This window comes from Onychomys torridus, chromosome 3 (genome assembly GCF_903995425.1).
Source record: "Onychomys torridus chromosome 3, mOncTor1.1, whole genome shotgun sequence".
Taxonomy (NCBI): domain Eukaryota; kingdom Metazoa; phylum Chordata; class Mammalia; order Rodentia; family Cricetidae; genus Onychomys; species Onychomys torridus.
The window spans coordinates 27834256-27849760 of NC_050445.1; the positions used below are offsets into that span (position 1 = coordinate 27834256).

The 15505-nt window shown below is 43.0% G+C and overlaps 1 protein-coding gene across 1 annotated transcript; it reads right to left on the minus strand.

Annotated features, from left to right (window-relative positions):
* Positions 1 to 457: 457 nt before the first annotated feature.
* Positions 458 to 1396, minus strand: LOC118580880 (olfactory receptor-like protein OLF3). The gene has a single exon (XM_036182900.1). It carries the CDS (start codon positions 1394 to 1396, stop codon positions 458 to 460), a length of 939 nt encoding a protein of 312 aa, XP_036038793.1.
* Between the last annotated feature and the right edge of the window lie 14109 nt (positions 1397 to 15505).

Here is a 15505-nt window from a genome sequence, read left to right on the forward strand (position 1 = left end):
CATGTTCATGTCCTACTGGAGACTTTAATAAACCACTTATTTTGTAATACCAACCCCCCCCCCAAAAAAAAAACACCTGAAGAAGTATTCCCTTTATACTTGTTTAGAAAATACAACTGAAATAAAAAAGAACATATTAAATGATGAACTGTGCAACCAGCAGGAAGTCAGTAGCATTTCTAGTGTGCAGGAAACACACGTGGTAAAATTCACATACCCTTACCCAGAGAAGCTTACTGACTCCTTGCTGAGTAGAACCAGAATCTTGACCAATAATGGACATTTTTGTTTGTTTCTGATTTTTGCTTTTGATCTATCAATGCATAGTTAAAACTATAACATGTTTCAAAATTATAATCCACCTGAAAGAAAATTTAGGAAGAGAGTGCATATAGGTCATTTCCTATTTGTCTGGAATATGTTTTATTGGACTATTGGAGAGAAGAAGAAATCCTTTTTATCTATTTTTTCCCTTAAGTTTCTCCAAAGCTCTTTTCAAAGCCCCAATCACGTCATTGTTCCTTAAGCTATAGATGAGGGGATTGAGCATTGGAGTCACAACAGCATAGAAAAGAGAAACCATCTTCTCCTGTTCTGCTGAGGATCTGCCCACAGGCCTCATGTATGTAAAGAAGGCTGTTCCAAAGCACATAGAAACCACCGTAAGGTGAGAGGCACAAGTCCCAAAGGCTTTGCGTCGTCCCTGGGTTGAGCGAATACGCAGGATGGCAACAACAATGTGAGTATAGGAAAAGAGCACCAGGGTGCAGGGAAGTATGATCACCAGGAATCCTGAGATGGCCACCATGACTTTGTTGAGTGAGATGTCCACACAAACCAGCCTCAGCATAGCCAGTATCTCACAGGCAAAATGATTGATGACCTTATGGCAGAAGGGTAACTGGAAGATCATGACGGTCTGCATTAGCGAATTTGTGAGAGCAACAGCCAGACAGGCTGAAGCCAGCCCCAGGCATAGCCCTCCATGCATAATGACCATGTAGTGCAAAGGGTGACACACTGCCACATAGCGGTCATAGGCCATGGCACCTAGCAGGAAGAACTCTATGTTGCCCATTACTAGAGAGATATACAGCTGCAGAACACATCTGTGGAACGAGATGGACTTCCAGGCTGACAGTAAGTGAATGAGCATCTGGGGGACTGTGCTGTTGGTGTAACAGATGTCCACAAATGACAGGATGCAGAGGAAGAAGTACATGGGTATATGAAGCCTGCTGTCCAGCAAGATGAGGATGATGATGAGGAGATTCCCCAGAACAGTCAGCAAGTACATGGCCAGGAATAGCACAAACAAGGAGACTTGAGTCCCCCAGTCACTTGACAACCCCAGCAGGAAGAACTCACTTACCCATGTCTGGTTTTCCTTGCCCATTAACTCCCTGAGAACTAAGTCCAAGTTATATATAAAAAAATATCAGATCATAACCAAAACTCTTCTCAGAACCTCCCTTAAGTGGAGAATTTATTAAAATTTTTGGATGTTTCAATTTAAAAATATAACCATCAAACTTCACTCTCTCCTTTACACCCAATTTTTAAACAGAGTTTATGACTTCGTTGAATGTCAATTTTCCAGAACCCATACTGAGATAGTTTAGTAGTTATGAACACTCTTCTATCAATTTACCTTTTTATTGCTGAGTTCTCCAACTCTGAAAAAATATGGTGTTTAATTTTCATCTTTGTCTACTCAAGAATTTTGAATTTTAATTTTGAAAATAGAAAATGTGAACAGATTTTTGAGTTGCAAGGAAACATCAAAAACACCATTTCAGAGTTAGTAAAAAATTTAAATGTAAAACCTATATGACCCTGTCCCATCTTTACAATCTTCACATAATTGTCTCTATTGCTGAGGAACACAAGGGAACAATTCCCATTGTTCTGTTCTTCCTCCATAAGAGTGGCAAAGAAGAGATTATCAGTAGAGTATATCTGTGAAGACACAAGTCCAATTCAGAAATGCATTATCTAGCTTCTCTCATAAATGTAATATCTAACACCTGCCACAAATATTACCTATAACCACGGGACCACAGAAATCTGGCAATACGTTCCCACTGACTGTGTTTATGTTTCCTGACTACTAAGAGTTAGGACTGAGAGAGTAACTAGGAGAGACGGACAAAAACTCACTTGAATTAGTTTATTGATACAACTGTTGATTTATCTGTGTCTTACGCTTCCTTTCTTCTTTTTCTCTCAACTCTTCCCTTCCCTGTCTCTCACTGGTAGTTATAGAACTATAATACAGTAATGTTTAATCCACCTTAATTTATTAACAGATGAAAGGTATATACGCAAATACCCAAGGACACTTTGTCTGCTCCCCAAGTTAAATTTTCCAAGCTTATTTACCCGAAGTCCTACACACTCAGTCATGAGCACACTTGGAACCAGTATGATTCTTATTCAGTGGTATTACCTTATTATAGGTGACAGGCAGATAACACACACACACACACACACACACACACACACACACACACACACACAAATAGACAGACAGACCAACAGACAGACACACACACAATTGTACATTCCAGGCTGGAGTCACACCTCCTTCTCCCTGTCTAGTCAGAGATTGTGGGCATTCTCCAAGATACCCAGATCCTTTGCTCTTATTCTCCTCTGAAACATGCAGATGTTTCAGTGCCTCAGAAGACTTTCTTCTCTCGAGCTTTCCCTCTTCTCTCCTGACTGTAACTGAGGCACTTAGAGGATAGCAACCTAACTGGTCTGCTATAACCCCAAACCCTAATCTTGACAATGTTCTTGTATTTCTGAAGTCTTAAGGGTTCTGTGTTCAGAAATGCCCTCGGGAGCTCTTAGTAACCTTGTGTTTACACTTTATTAAAGTCACAGTGGTTTCCAAAAGTCCCATGTACTGGGAAAAACCTCTTGAACCTCTCATATTACTCCATCTTTCAGAAGAAACGTGAAACACATACACAATTGTCCCAACCAGATAGGCTATCTGCTCACCTAAAGCATCCTCATCGCTACTTCCTTACACCTACACTTGTATAGCTATGAAACATAGAGTCCATTGTTCAGATGAACCAGCCTCTGGACAGCATCACAGTAGAATATTGGGGTGTCTCAAACCTGTGCTGGGATCCATGGCTGGAAGTTCTCAGGTATTGTTTTCATCTGTCATATTATCCTCCCACTGTGCTTCTTGGCTAAGGACTTGTTAGAAGGGATGTAACCCTGTCTTTCCTTCCTCCAATGCTATCTTTCTCTTTCCCCAGCAAACAGGCCAGACTTGAACTTGTGCTCCCTTTCAGCAGATCCAAAAACATCCTATGTCAGCAGAGTCTGTTTCCTGTGTAGATGATCAAAGTCTTAGGCCTGGTGGTCTCAGACATATCTGAGAGGACCTATTCCTCACTTTGGGTACACAGAATGCATCTTTTTCTTTGAGTAGGTCATCAGAGCTTGCCTTGTAGCTCTTTATAGCCAATTTCAGTCCAATCAAAGCAGAGAGAGGCTGCATAATATGGAAACCCTGGCTCCATGCCACCATCTCCAAGACATGAACATTGCCCAGGGGCAGGAGAGGGCTGTTTTTGAAGAAGGAACTTCCCTCCTCAGAGATAAAATCTCTACAGGCCAATTATGCCCTGTTTGTTAGGCTTCCATTACTTTCCATTACTTTTGTTCTTAATTTTTCTTGGGATTAAAAAACAATAACTCAACCTCACCCCTTTCCTTGCGAATTTCTTTATAGTTACCCACCTCTTTGAATTCTTATCTAGACTGCAGACATTAAAATGTCAGTTTAGAGTTCATGAAGCAGGAACATGAGAATAGATTATAAAGTCCCGTTTCCATAAACAGACATCCTCCCATTTTGTTAAAAGTACACTTTGAGGAAGTTACTGCTTGCCCATCTTTTAAGTCATGAGTCCACATACTCATGACTGAAAATTTTAACTTAGTGTGTCCAGTCATTTCTGAACTATCTCCAGGATCTTCAGGCAATGTGTCTTGTACCATGACAATTCAGTTGTGTATGACACACCTCCCAATATTTTATTCATATCCAGTGCAAGCATTCTGAGGGATTTTTAACCCATTGGACCCCCTACTGATGGACTCCTTTTGAAATAGTCACTATTGAATTATTTTACCTTTTTAAATTTAGAGGTCTACTTGTGTGTAACACAAATTATCCTGAAATTTACTACTAACTATAAACATGAGTGCTGGAATGAAGACACACACACACACACACACACACACACAGAGAGAGAGAGAGAGAGAGAGAGAGAGAGAGAGAGAGAGAGAGAGAGAAAGAGAGAGAGAGGGAGAAGGGTGGGATGGGGAGGAGATGCTTTGTCCCATGTATCTCCCTATTTCAATCATCTAGTGTTAGAATTACTGCACTGGGAGGGCTAGAGAGATGGACCAGTGGTTAAGAGCACTGGCTTCTCTTCTAGAGGACCTGGATTTAATTCCCAGCATCCCTGACAGCTGATAGCTAGCTTTATAATTTCAGTTCGAGGGTATCTGATGCCCTCTTCTGACCACCATAGGTACTGCATACACATGGTATGTATGAGTGGATAAAAGCAAGCACACACTCATACGTATAAAAATAAAATAAATCTGCAACAAACAAATGAACAAACAAACGGGAACTACCAGGGGACCCTAGTTCCTGGCCTCGACACTACAACAGCTCCCCCTCATGCCATGCTGCTGGTGGCAGCAGGACTCAATTAGGAGCTGCCTGGGGACTCTAGCCAGGGGTCGGGATGCAGCAACAGCAACAGTTCCCTGTCTTGCCAGGAGGCTGTTGGGGACAGGTCTCAACCAAGTGCCATCGGCGCCTAGACCCAACCAAGCAAGTGCCCAGGTGCTGGGTGGTTGGGGACCACTGTGGTAAAAGAGCATAGGGTAGGGAGGTGGAAACACCGAAAAGGAAAGGCGGAATGGTTTGTGGGCTGGGGAAAGAGGGAGATCTGGAGAGGTGGGGATGGTGACGGACAGGCTGAAGTGAATGGCCGGCTGACTGGGGAGATGTCTGAGCCTGGCCTATGGCTAAGGACCAGGTCTTGATCTGAGGCCCTGGAGCAGCTGAGGGGACCTGGATAAATGTCTGAATTCTGCCGACACCAAGGGCAGCTGTTGTGGGGTATTTGTACACTGTGTGAAGGTGTGTTTCTGTGACTGGTTTAATAAAAAGCTGAACGGCCAATAGGAAGAGGAGGAGGTGATGGAGGCACAGAAGAGATGCCAAGGAGACATGGAGGGAGTAGGACATGCAGGTTAACTTAAATTATTAGAACTAGTGGGACAAGCCTAAGACAAGGCCAAGCTTTCCTAATTAATAATAAGTCTCTGTGTTGCTATTTGTGAGCTGGTGGCCCAAAGGAAAAAAATCCATCTACAGGCTGCACTGCCATTGGGATCATGGCCAAGACAGGGTCTGTGTTGATGTCTCTTGCCCATGTTGCTACCAGGGCCCATGTGGATGCCCAGGTTCTGTGCATCATGGTATCTGAAGACTGTACCACTGTCGGGTGGCCAAGGCTATCAACTGTGGCCATGGCATAGTCTGGACCAGGACTGTGGCTGAGGGCCATGTCTGGGTCCATGGTCTTGCCACATCCAAGATCTGTGTTGGTGTCTATGGCTCTTGAGACCATCAAAGACCATGCCAATGCTGCGGCCATGTTGGTGTCCAAGGGCTACACTGCTGTGGGGGCCACGCTGGTCATGGTGGGCTGTGCTACCATCTGGTACCATGGCGACACATGGGCTGGTGCCTAGGACCAGGTCTGGGTCCATGGTCCTACCACAGCCAGTGTCTGTATTGATGTCCATAGCCCATGTTGCTACCAAAGGCCACATAGATGACTGGGGTCTGGGCCAAAGTCTGTGGCCACAAGGGCATAGGAGGGCCATGCTTGTATGATATTTGCAGTGATGGCACATACCTCTAATCCCAGCACTTGGGAGAAAGAAGGAAGATCAGGAGTTCAAGGCCATCCTGGGCTACATGAAACTGAACCAATCTAAAAGAGAAATAGAACTGGGTGGTGGTGGTGCATGCACATGGGAGGCACATACCTTTAATCCCAGCACTAGGGAGGTAGAGACAGGAATATAAGTCAGGTGGATACATGAACTAGCCCATTCAGGCTGAGATTTGGTAGAGGTAAGAAATTTCTAGTGGCTGGCTGCTCTCTTCTCTGATCTTTTAGCTTTAACCCTCGATATCTGACTTTGGATTTTTATTGTTAAGACCAATTAGGATTTCGTGTATCACATGCTGCCACCAGGGACATCCTGATATGAGTGGCCTGCACTGTCACCTTGGCCATGGTGTCATCTGGGCCAGGGCTGCTACAGAGGGCCATGTCTGGGTCCCTGGACCTACAGCAGCCAGGGGCTGAGTTGATGTCCAGAACTCCTGTTGTTACCAAGGGTCATGCAGATGGCTGTACTCTGGTTGGTCAACTCAGACCATGTCTGAGGACTATGCCATGCCCAGGGCAAATGCTGATCTGGGTGACCAGTGCAGCCACTTGGAGCCATGGAGATGTCCAAGCACAGGTGCTGTCTAGGGCCATGTCTGGGTCCATGGCCCTGTGGAGGCTGGTCACTGGGGCTGTGTCCATGGCTCCAGTTGCCAACAAGGGCTCTGTGGACCCAGAGTCTGGCCAGCAACCTAGTGCTATGCAGATGTCAGAGGGCCATTGTGCAACCAGGACTATGCTGATCTGAGTGGCCTATGTTTCCACCAGGGCCATGGTAGTGGTAGCATCCAAACCTGAGCTGCTGCCAAGGGCCATGTCTGGATCTGTGGTCCTGCTGCATCTGGGGTCTGTGGTGATGTTCTCAGCCCATGTTAGCACTGGGGTCATTGGAACCAAGCTGTGCTGAGCTGGCCCCACCCTTCACTAGCCCTGGGATGGCTGGTCCTGCCCCTAGGGGGAGAATATTCCCCCATACTCAGGAAAGATGGCTCCATCACTTGCCATAGAGGTGGCATGCACCTCACCAAGGAAGCACACTAGAGCTGAGCCTGTAGTTAGGGACACAGGTGAGCCAGCCCTGAGTGTGACAGCAGGAGAGCTGACCTCACTGACCTCTCATATGCCCCCTACTGCAATTGGGAGAGAAGTCTCTACACCTTTCCTGGGCAAAATAATAGAGCTGTCCCTGGCGACATGAGTGAGGGGAACCTGGATATAAGGGCCCAAGAGAAGGAGAACTGGCTCCACCCCTAGGTATAGGCTGCACTGGGTAAGCTAGCCACTGGCAGTGCGGGAGGGCTCTCCCTGGTAGTGATGATAATTGAAATCTAGTGGGTTGAGCAACCCAGTTACCACCCAGGGCTAGAACAAGAGCTATGAGTTGGCTCATCCCAGAATTCACCAAATCTATGAACTGTTGGAGCATGTGAAGAGGATGAACCTAAAATCCAAACCAGCAGCATCTCCACAACACAGGAGAACAGGATATCCATGAGAAGCCCCAGTGAGAGCCCCTTATTGGTGGTGTAGCAGAAACCAGAGGCCTCCAGCCAGAGCAATGACTCCTGAAATGAACACTTGCAAGTTAACATGAACAGACTAAAGGGTAAACTGTATGTCTCAACTGGCCACACCACAGCTTCCATGACAAGATTCTTCTTCTTTTTAAAATTTTTGTTTTTGTTTGGTTTGGTTTGGTTTTTGGTTTTTTTTTTTTTTCTTTTTTTTCATTATTCTTTATTAAGAAATTTTCTACTCACACCACATACTATCCACAGATTCCCCCCTCCTTCTTCCTCCCACCCCCAGCCCTATTTCCCAAGCCACCACACGTCCCCACATCCCCCAAATCAAAGTCTCCCATGGGGAGTCAGCAGAGCCCAGCACACTGAGTCTAGGCAGGTCCAAGCTCCTTCCCACTGCACCAAGGCTGTGCAAGGTGTCACACCACAGGCACCAGGTTCCAGAAGCCTGCCCATAGACCAGGGACAGATCCCAATCCCCCTGCCTGGGTGCCCCTCTAACAGTTTGAGCCAAACAACCATCTTCCATATCCAGAGGGCCTAGTCCAGTCCCATGGGGGCTCCACACCACCAGTCCACAGTTCATAGGCTTCCACTAGTGTGGTTGGTCATCTCTGCACATCCATTATGATCTCGACGTCCCTTGCCTGCAATATCTCTACTCTCTCTCATCAATTGGATTCCTGGAGTTCAGCCTGGTGCCTGGCCGTGGATCTCTGTATCTGTTCCATCAGTCACTGGACAAAGGCTCTATGATGACAACTACGTTATTTGCTAGACTGGTCACCAGAGTAGACCGGTCCAGGAACCCTCTGGACAACTGCCAGCAGACCAAGGTGGAGTCATCCTTGTGGATTCCTGAGAGCCTCCCCAGCACCCTGACTCTTCCTATTCCCATGATGTCCTCATCTATCATGGTATCTCCCTCCCTGCCTTCCCACTCTGTCCCTGCTCCAGCTTGACCCTCCCATTTCCCTATGTTCTCATTCCCCACTCCTCGCCCTCTGCCACCCCCACCCAGTCCACTCATGTAGATTTCATCCACTTTTCCTTCACAGGGTCATCCATGTGTCTCTCCTAGGGTCTTTCCCTGTTAGCTAGCCTCTCTGGAGTTGTGGGTTACAGTCTGGCCATCCCTTCCCTCCCATTTAGTATCCACTTATGAATGAGTACATACTATGTTTGTCCTTCTGGGTCTGGGTTACCTCACTCAAGATGGTATTTTCTAGTTGCATCCATTTGCCTGCAAATTTAATGATATCATTGTTTTTTACTGCTGAGTAGTACTCTAGTGTGTATATGTGCCATATTTTCTTTATTCATTCTTTAGTTGAGGGGCATCTAGGTTGTTTCCAGGTTCTTCCTATTACGAATAATGCTGATATGAACATAGTTGAGCATGTGTCCTTCTGGTAAGATTGAGCATTCCTTGGGTATATCCCCAAGAGTGGTATAACTGGGTCTTGAGGAAGACTTATTCCCAATTTTCTAAGAAACTGCCATACTGATTTCCAGAGTGGCTGTACACGTTTACATTCCCATCAACAGTGGAGGAGTGTTCCCCTTGCTCCACATCTCTCCAACATAAGCTGTCTTCAGTGTTTTTGATCTTAGCCATTCTGACAGGTGTAAGAAGGTATCTCAGAGTTGTTTTGATTTGCATTTCCCTGATGACTAAGGATGTTGAGCAATTCCTTAAATGCCTTTCAGCCATTTGAGATTCTTCTGTTGAGAATTCTCTGTTAAGCTCTGTAGTCCATTTTTAAATTGGATTGTTCAGTATTTTGATGTCTAGCATTTTGAGTTTACTATATATTTTGGAGATCAGCCCTCTGTTAGATGTGGGGTTGGTGAACATCTTTTTCCATTCTGTAGGCTGTAGTTTGGTCTTATTGACTGTGTCCTTTGCCCTACAAAAGCTTCTCAGTTTCAGGAGGTTCCATTTATTATTTGTCACTTTCACTGTGCTACCAGTGTTATATTTAGAAAGTGGTCCCCTATGCCAATTTGTTCCAGACTACTTCCTACTTTCTCTTCTATCAAGTTCAGTGTAACTGGATTTATGTTGAGGTCTTTGATCCACTTGGACTTGAGTTTTGTGCATGGCAACAGATATGGATCTATTTGCAATATTCTGCATGTTAACATCCAGTTATTCCAACACCATTTGTCAAAGATGCTTTCTTTTTTCCATGGTACAGTTTTGGCTTCTTTGTCAAAAATCATATGTTCATAGGTATGTGGATCAATGCCAGGGTCTTCAGTTCGATTCCGTTGGTCCACATGTTGGTTTTTATGCCAGTACCAAGCTCTTTTTATTATTATAGCTCTATAGTAAAGTTTGAGGTCAGAGATCATGATGCCTCCAGAGCTTGCTTTATTATACAGGATTCTTTTAGCTATCCTAGGTTTTTTGTTTTTCCATATAAAGTTAAGTATTTTTTTTTCCCAAGTCTGTGGAGAATTGTGTTGGGATTTTGATGGGGATTACATTGAATTTGTAGATTATTTTTGGTAAGATTGTCATTTTTTACTATGTTGATTTTACCTATCCATGAGCATGGGAGATATTTCCATTTCCTGATATCTTCTTTGATTTCTTTTTTCAGAGACTTAAAGTTCTTATCTTTCACTTGCTTAGTTAGAATTACCCCAAGGTATTTTATGTTATTTGTGGCTGTTGTAACGGGTGAAGTTTCTCTGATTTCTTTCTCAGCCCCCTTTTCATTTGTATATAGGAAGGCCACTGATTTTTTTAAGTTAATCTTGTATCCTGCCATCTTACTGAAGGTGTTTATCAGCTATAGGAGTTTCCTGGTAGAATTTTTGGGGTCACTTATGTATACTATCATATTGTCTGCAACTAATGAAAGTTTGACTTCTTCCTTTCCAATTTGTATCCCCTTGATCTCCTTTTGTTGTTTTATTGTTCTAGCTAGAACTTCAAGTACTATATTGAATAAGTATGAGGAGAGTGGACAGCCTTGTCTTGTTCCTGGTTTTAGTGGAATTGTTTTGAGTTTCTCTCCATTTAATTTGATGATGGCTGTCAGCTTGCTGTAAATTGCCTTTATTATGTTTAGGTATGTTCCTTGTATTCCTGATCTCTATAACCTTTATCATGAAGGGGTTTTGGATTTTGTCAAAGGCTTTTTCAGCATCCAATGAGATGATCATGTGGGTTTTTTCTTTCAGTTTGTTGTTATATGGTGTATTACATTGACAGATTTTTGTATGTTGAACCATCCTTGCATTCCTGGGATGAAGCCTACTTTGTCATGGTGGATATTTTTTTTTTTATGTGTTCCTGGATTGTGTTAGCCAGTATTTTATTGAGTATTTTTGCATCAATGTTCATGAGGGTGATTGGTTTGTAATTCTCTTTCTTTGTTGCATCTTTGTGTGGTTTGGGTATCAGGGTAACTGTAGCCCCATAAAAAGAATTTGGTAATGTTCCTTCTGTTTCTATGGTGTGGAACAATTTTAAGAGTATTAGTATTAGCTCTTCTTTGAAAATCTGGTAGAATTCTGCGCTGAGACCATCTGGTCCTGGGCTTTTTTTGGTTGGGAGACTCTTAACAACCATTTCTATTTCCTTAGGGGTTGGCATCCATGGTCTCTTAGTGTCTGCATAATGTCTGTCCAGGACCTTCTGGCTTTTAGAGTCTCCAATAAGAAGTCAGGTGTTATTCTTATGTGTCTGCCTATATATGTTATTTGGCCTTTTTCCTTTGCAGCTCTTAATATTTTTTTTCTTTATTCTGTATGTTTATTGGTTTGATTATTATGTGGTGAGGGTACTTTTTTTTTGGATCCAGTCTATTTGGTGTTCTGCAACCTTCTTGTATTTTTATAGGCACTTCCTTCTTTAGGTTGGGAAAGTTTTCTTCTATGATTTTGTTGAATATATTTTCTGTGCCTTTGAGTTGGTATTCTTTTCTTTCTTCTATCCCTATTATTCTTAGGTTTGGTCTTTTCACGGTGTCCCAAATTTCCTGGACATTGTGGGTCATGAATTTGTTGCCTTTTGTGTTTTCTTTTACTGATGGATCTATTTTGTTTACTGTATCTTCAATGCCAGAGATCTGCTCTTTTATCTCTTGCATTCTGTTGGCTATATTTGCATCTGTAGTTCCTATTCATTTACTCAGATTTTCCACTTCCAGCATTACCTCAGTTTGTTTCTTCTTTATTGACTCCATTTTGGTTTTGAAATCTTGAACTGTTTCCCTCACTTGTTTAATTGCTTTCTCTTGGCTTTCAAGGGATTTACTGATTTTCTTCCCATTTTTTGTTTGACTTTTCTTCAATTTCTTTAAGGGAATTTTTCATTTCCTCTTTTACAATCTCTAATATCTTCTTAAAGTCATTTTTATGGTAAATATCTTCTCTTTCTTCTGTTTTGGGATGTTCAGGTCTTGCTGATGTAGGTTCTGATGGAGCCATATTGGTTTTTTATGTTGTTGACTGTATTTTAGCACTGGCGTCTACCCATCTTTTTCTCCACTTGGTGCAAGCGGTGTCTGTGTCTGAGGGAGAATCTCTTGGTCTGATTGATACTCTTGATCCAGTGGTAGCTCTTGGTCTAGTCAATGCTGATGGACTTTTTGTCTTAGGGAACAGCTCTGGTGTTAGTGGCCTCTGTCTCAGTGAGTAGCTGCTGCAGTCTTATCATGTGGTGGATGGTGGTAGTCTGACCTGTCTGCAGGAGGTCTGCCTGCCAACTGGCCTCTTAGTCCAGTTGGGTGCTGGCAGGCTCTGTCTCATGAAACAGTTGCAGTCTCAGAAGGTGGTGGATTTGGGGGAGATGGGGCTTGTGTTACAGGGTCTGATGGGGAATGAGGGTATTCTGACCTGTGTGCAGGAGGTCTGCCTGCCAATTAGCCTGAAACTGGAACTGCAATGGGTGGGGGTGTGGGGGCACAGGGCTATACCCCTGGGCCCAAAGCCTAAGGGGCTGGGGTTTTTGAGTATGAGGATAAAGACTCACCTCTTAGTTCATTTGGGTGCTGGCAAGCTGGTTTTTCTTTTAAATTAGGTTTTGATGCAGGTGAGTTGGGGTAGGGTTGCAAGGGCAGAGGACAAATTCGAGGACATGGGGAGATAAGTGGAATAGGAATGCATGATATGAAATCCTCTAGAATCAATAAAAGTTTAAAAAATGAAAATTAAAATGTAAAAGAAAAAAGGATGGCATAAAATTGATTTTTAAAAACCTAAAATAAAACTTTCACAGTATAATGACAAAAACAAGCAAAAAAAACCTTAAATTAAAAAAAAATGCTGCATTTTCTGTTTAAGTGCATGTCTAGCCTTGACTATTTGTGTCATTTTCCCAAAACATGTTTTTGCTAATTAAATCCCCATTGACTATATATGAGGATTTCTTTCACTCCGGGCATTCTCTGGGGTTGACATTGCCCATCTTTTACATTTTACTTATTCTGATAGAGATACATTACTGTTAAACTGTGGCATGTCATATTGTCCACACAAATGACATGCATATTTTCTTGTACTTATTTGTCATCTGGGGACTCCATTTTCTGGAATATGTGCTTAATATTTTACCCATTTTTATAATGGTTTATCTCTCTCCCCCTTTTTAACTGAATTTAGTTCTTCATATATCTCAACCAAGTGTTGTCACTTTACATAGAGAAATATTTTCTCCTCCACTCTTTCTTTACATGTCTGATGTGTGCCTTTGACCAAATAGTGCACTTAACTTTTATGCACTTCTGTATGGCAGTCCTTCTGTGTTAGCAACTGCTTTCTGCATCCTCACTGAGAAGTTTTTATCTACCTCTAATCATGAAGGTGGCCTTCTATGTGAACCTCTTGGAGTTTGACAGTTTCACTTTTCACAATTAGATAAGTAATCTACAACTAATTTATTAAAAGTTTGATTTCTATGTGGTCCAGATTCATTTATTTTTCAGTGTGGATAACCAGTTGACCAAATGTGCTCTTCTGAGATTGAATGCGCAGGGTTTGTTCCTCAACTTTTTTTCTGATGTATTTGGTTATTTATTGCTGTGGGAAAGCAATGTTGCCTTAATTACTGTAGCTTAAAATAAACCTTTCCTTCTCACAGCATTAATCATCCAACTGACTACATGGTTTCACATGATTGTGACTTTCAATTTAATTTTAAAATGAGATAAAAAAAATTAAGGAAAAACTTCCTGAAAATTGAAATTGAACTTTATTGAACTGAAAAAATAAATAAGGATGTTATGGTTTAGATAAAAATATTCCCCCAAAATTTATGTATGAAGACTGACTTGATCTCCAGCTAGTGACAGCACTATTGAAAAGTGAATAGGTCAAAGTGCACTCCCCTGTTAGCAGATGGACCTAATTAGAGGAAATGGGTCACAGGAGCCTTTTCTTCTCCCCTCCCCCCTCTGCTCCCCTCCCCTCCCCCTCTCTTTTCCTCCCCTCCTCTCTTCTCCTCTCCTCTTTTCTTTCCCCTCTCTTTATCCCTCCCTCCCTTCCTGGATGCAAATTTGATCCCTGGGGCCCACATAGTGGCAAGATGAAAACAAGTTGTCCTCTGACCTTCACATATATGTTGTGGCATGTATATGTGCCTCTGTAGTTTAAATAAGTAAGTATGTTCTTCTACACAGAATGGTTGCTGTGTCTGAAGACCACTTTAACCCCCAATTCCCCTGTTTACTTCATGTGGCAAATTATAATACTCTATCTAGTGCTTTGGAGGTCAGTGTGAAACTCTCATGTCTGGGGCTCTGAAGGAGTGTGGAGGCTCTGCTGTGGTAGTTTGAATGTAATTGGCCCCCATAATCTCATAGGTGTCACTAGGAGGTGTGGCTTTGTTGGAGTGGGTGTGGCCTTGTTGGAGGAAGTGTGTCACTGTGGGGGTGGGCTTTGAGGTCTCCTATGCTAAGGATACCACCCAGTGTCTCAGCTGACTTCCTGTTGCCTGCACTTTCAGCTCCAGGACCATACTTGCCAGCATGCCTCCATGCTCCCCATTATGACAATGGACTGAACCTCTGAAACTGTAAGTGAGCCACCCCAACTAAATGTTTTCTTTATAAGAGTTGCTGTGGTCATGGTATTTCTTCACAGCAATGAAAACCCCAACTAAGACAGAAGTTGGTACCAGGAGTGGGGTATTGCTATGTTAGGCCTGACCATGTGTTTGTTTGGAGTAATACGGACTTTGGTACTTTGGATTAGAAAAGCAGTGGAATGCCTTAAGCATTGCTTAATGGGCCATGCCAATAGGAGCATGGAAGACAGAGGTGCTAGCTAAGAGTTATTTGAACTGGCAGGGGCAAGGGCTCACTCAAGTAGTGAAGAAAGTATCTGCCTTGTGCCCTTGTCTGAAGAGACTGTCTGAGGCTAAAGTGAAGAGTTTTGGATTAGTTCCACTGGCAGAAGAAATCCCCAAACAGCCTAGTATAGACTCTGTCATGTGGTTGCTAATGTTCATGCTTATAAAGATTTATAATGAAAAGGAGCAAGGTGATTAGGGTAAATAAAAAATGTAAATTTTTTTTTGAGGAGAAAAAAAAAGTACCAGGAATTGGAATGGAGTTAAGTCCTGTATTCAAGGAGATAAACTAATTAAGAAATGAAATATAGGGAGTGGTGACCTCAGGGTAACATCCCACTCAGCTAAATTTCCAGATTGTGAAAAGGAATTAAAGAAAACCTTATAGCTGCATATGGTAGAGCACACCTTTAATCCCAGCACTCAGGAGGCAGAGGCTAGAGGATCTCTGAGTTTGAGGTCAGCCTGGTTGACAGAGCAAGTTTCAGGATAGCCAAGCTCAGGCAGTGAAAGACAGAAAGCTGGTGAAGATGTAATTGACTGAGGGGGCCATGTCCAGCACCAGCAAGCAGTAGAACTTGACCATGTGGTTCTGGGTTTAGCGTTAAGAAGAGAAGAAAGGAGTTAATGGAATAAAGCTGCTGAGGGCAGGCATATGTCAG

What these genes read in the sequence shown, in the direction of transcription:
- LOC118580880 (XM_036182900.1), bottom strand. Translation starts at nt 1,396, where the DNA reads ATGGGCAAGGAAAACCAGACATGGGTAAGTGAGTTCTTCCTGCTGGGG.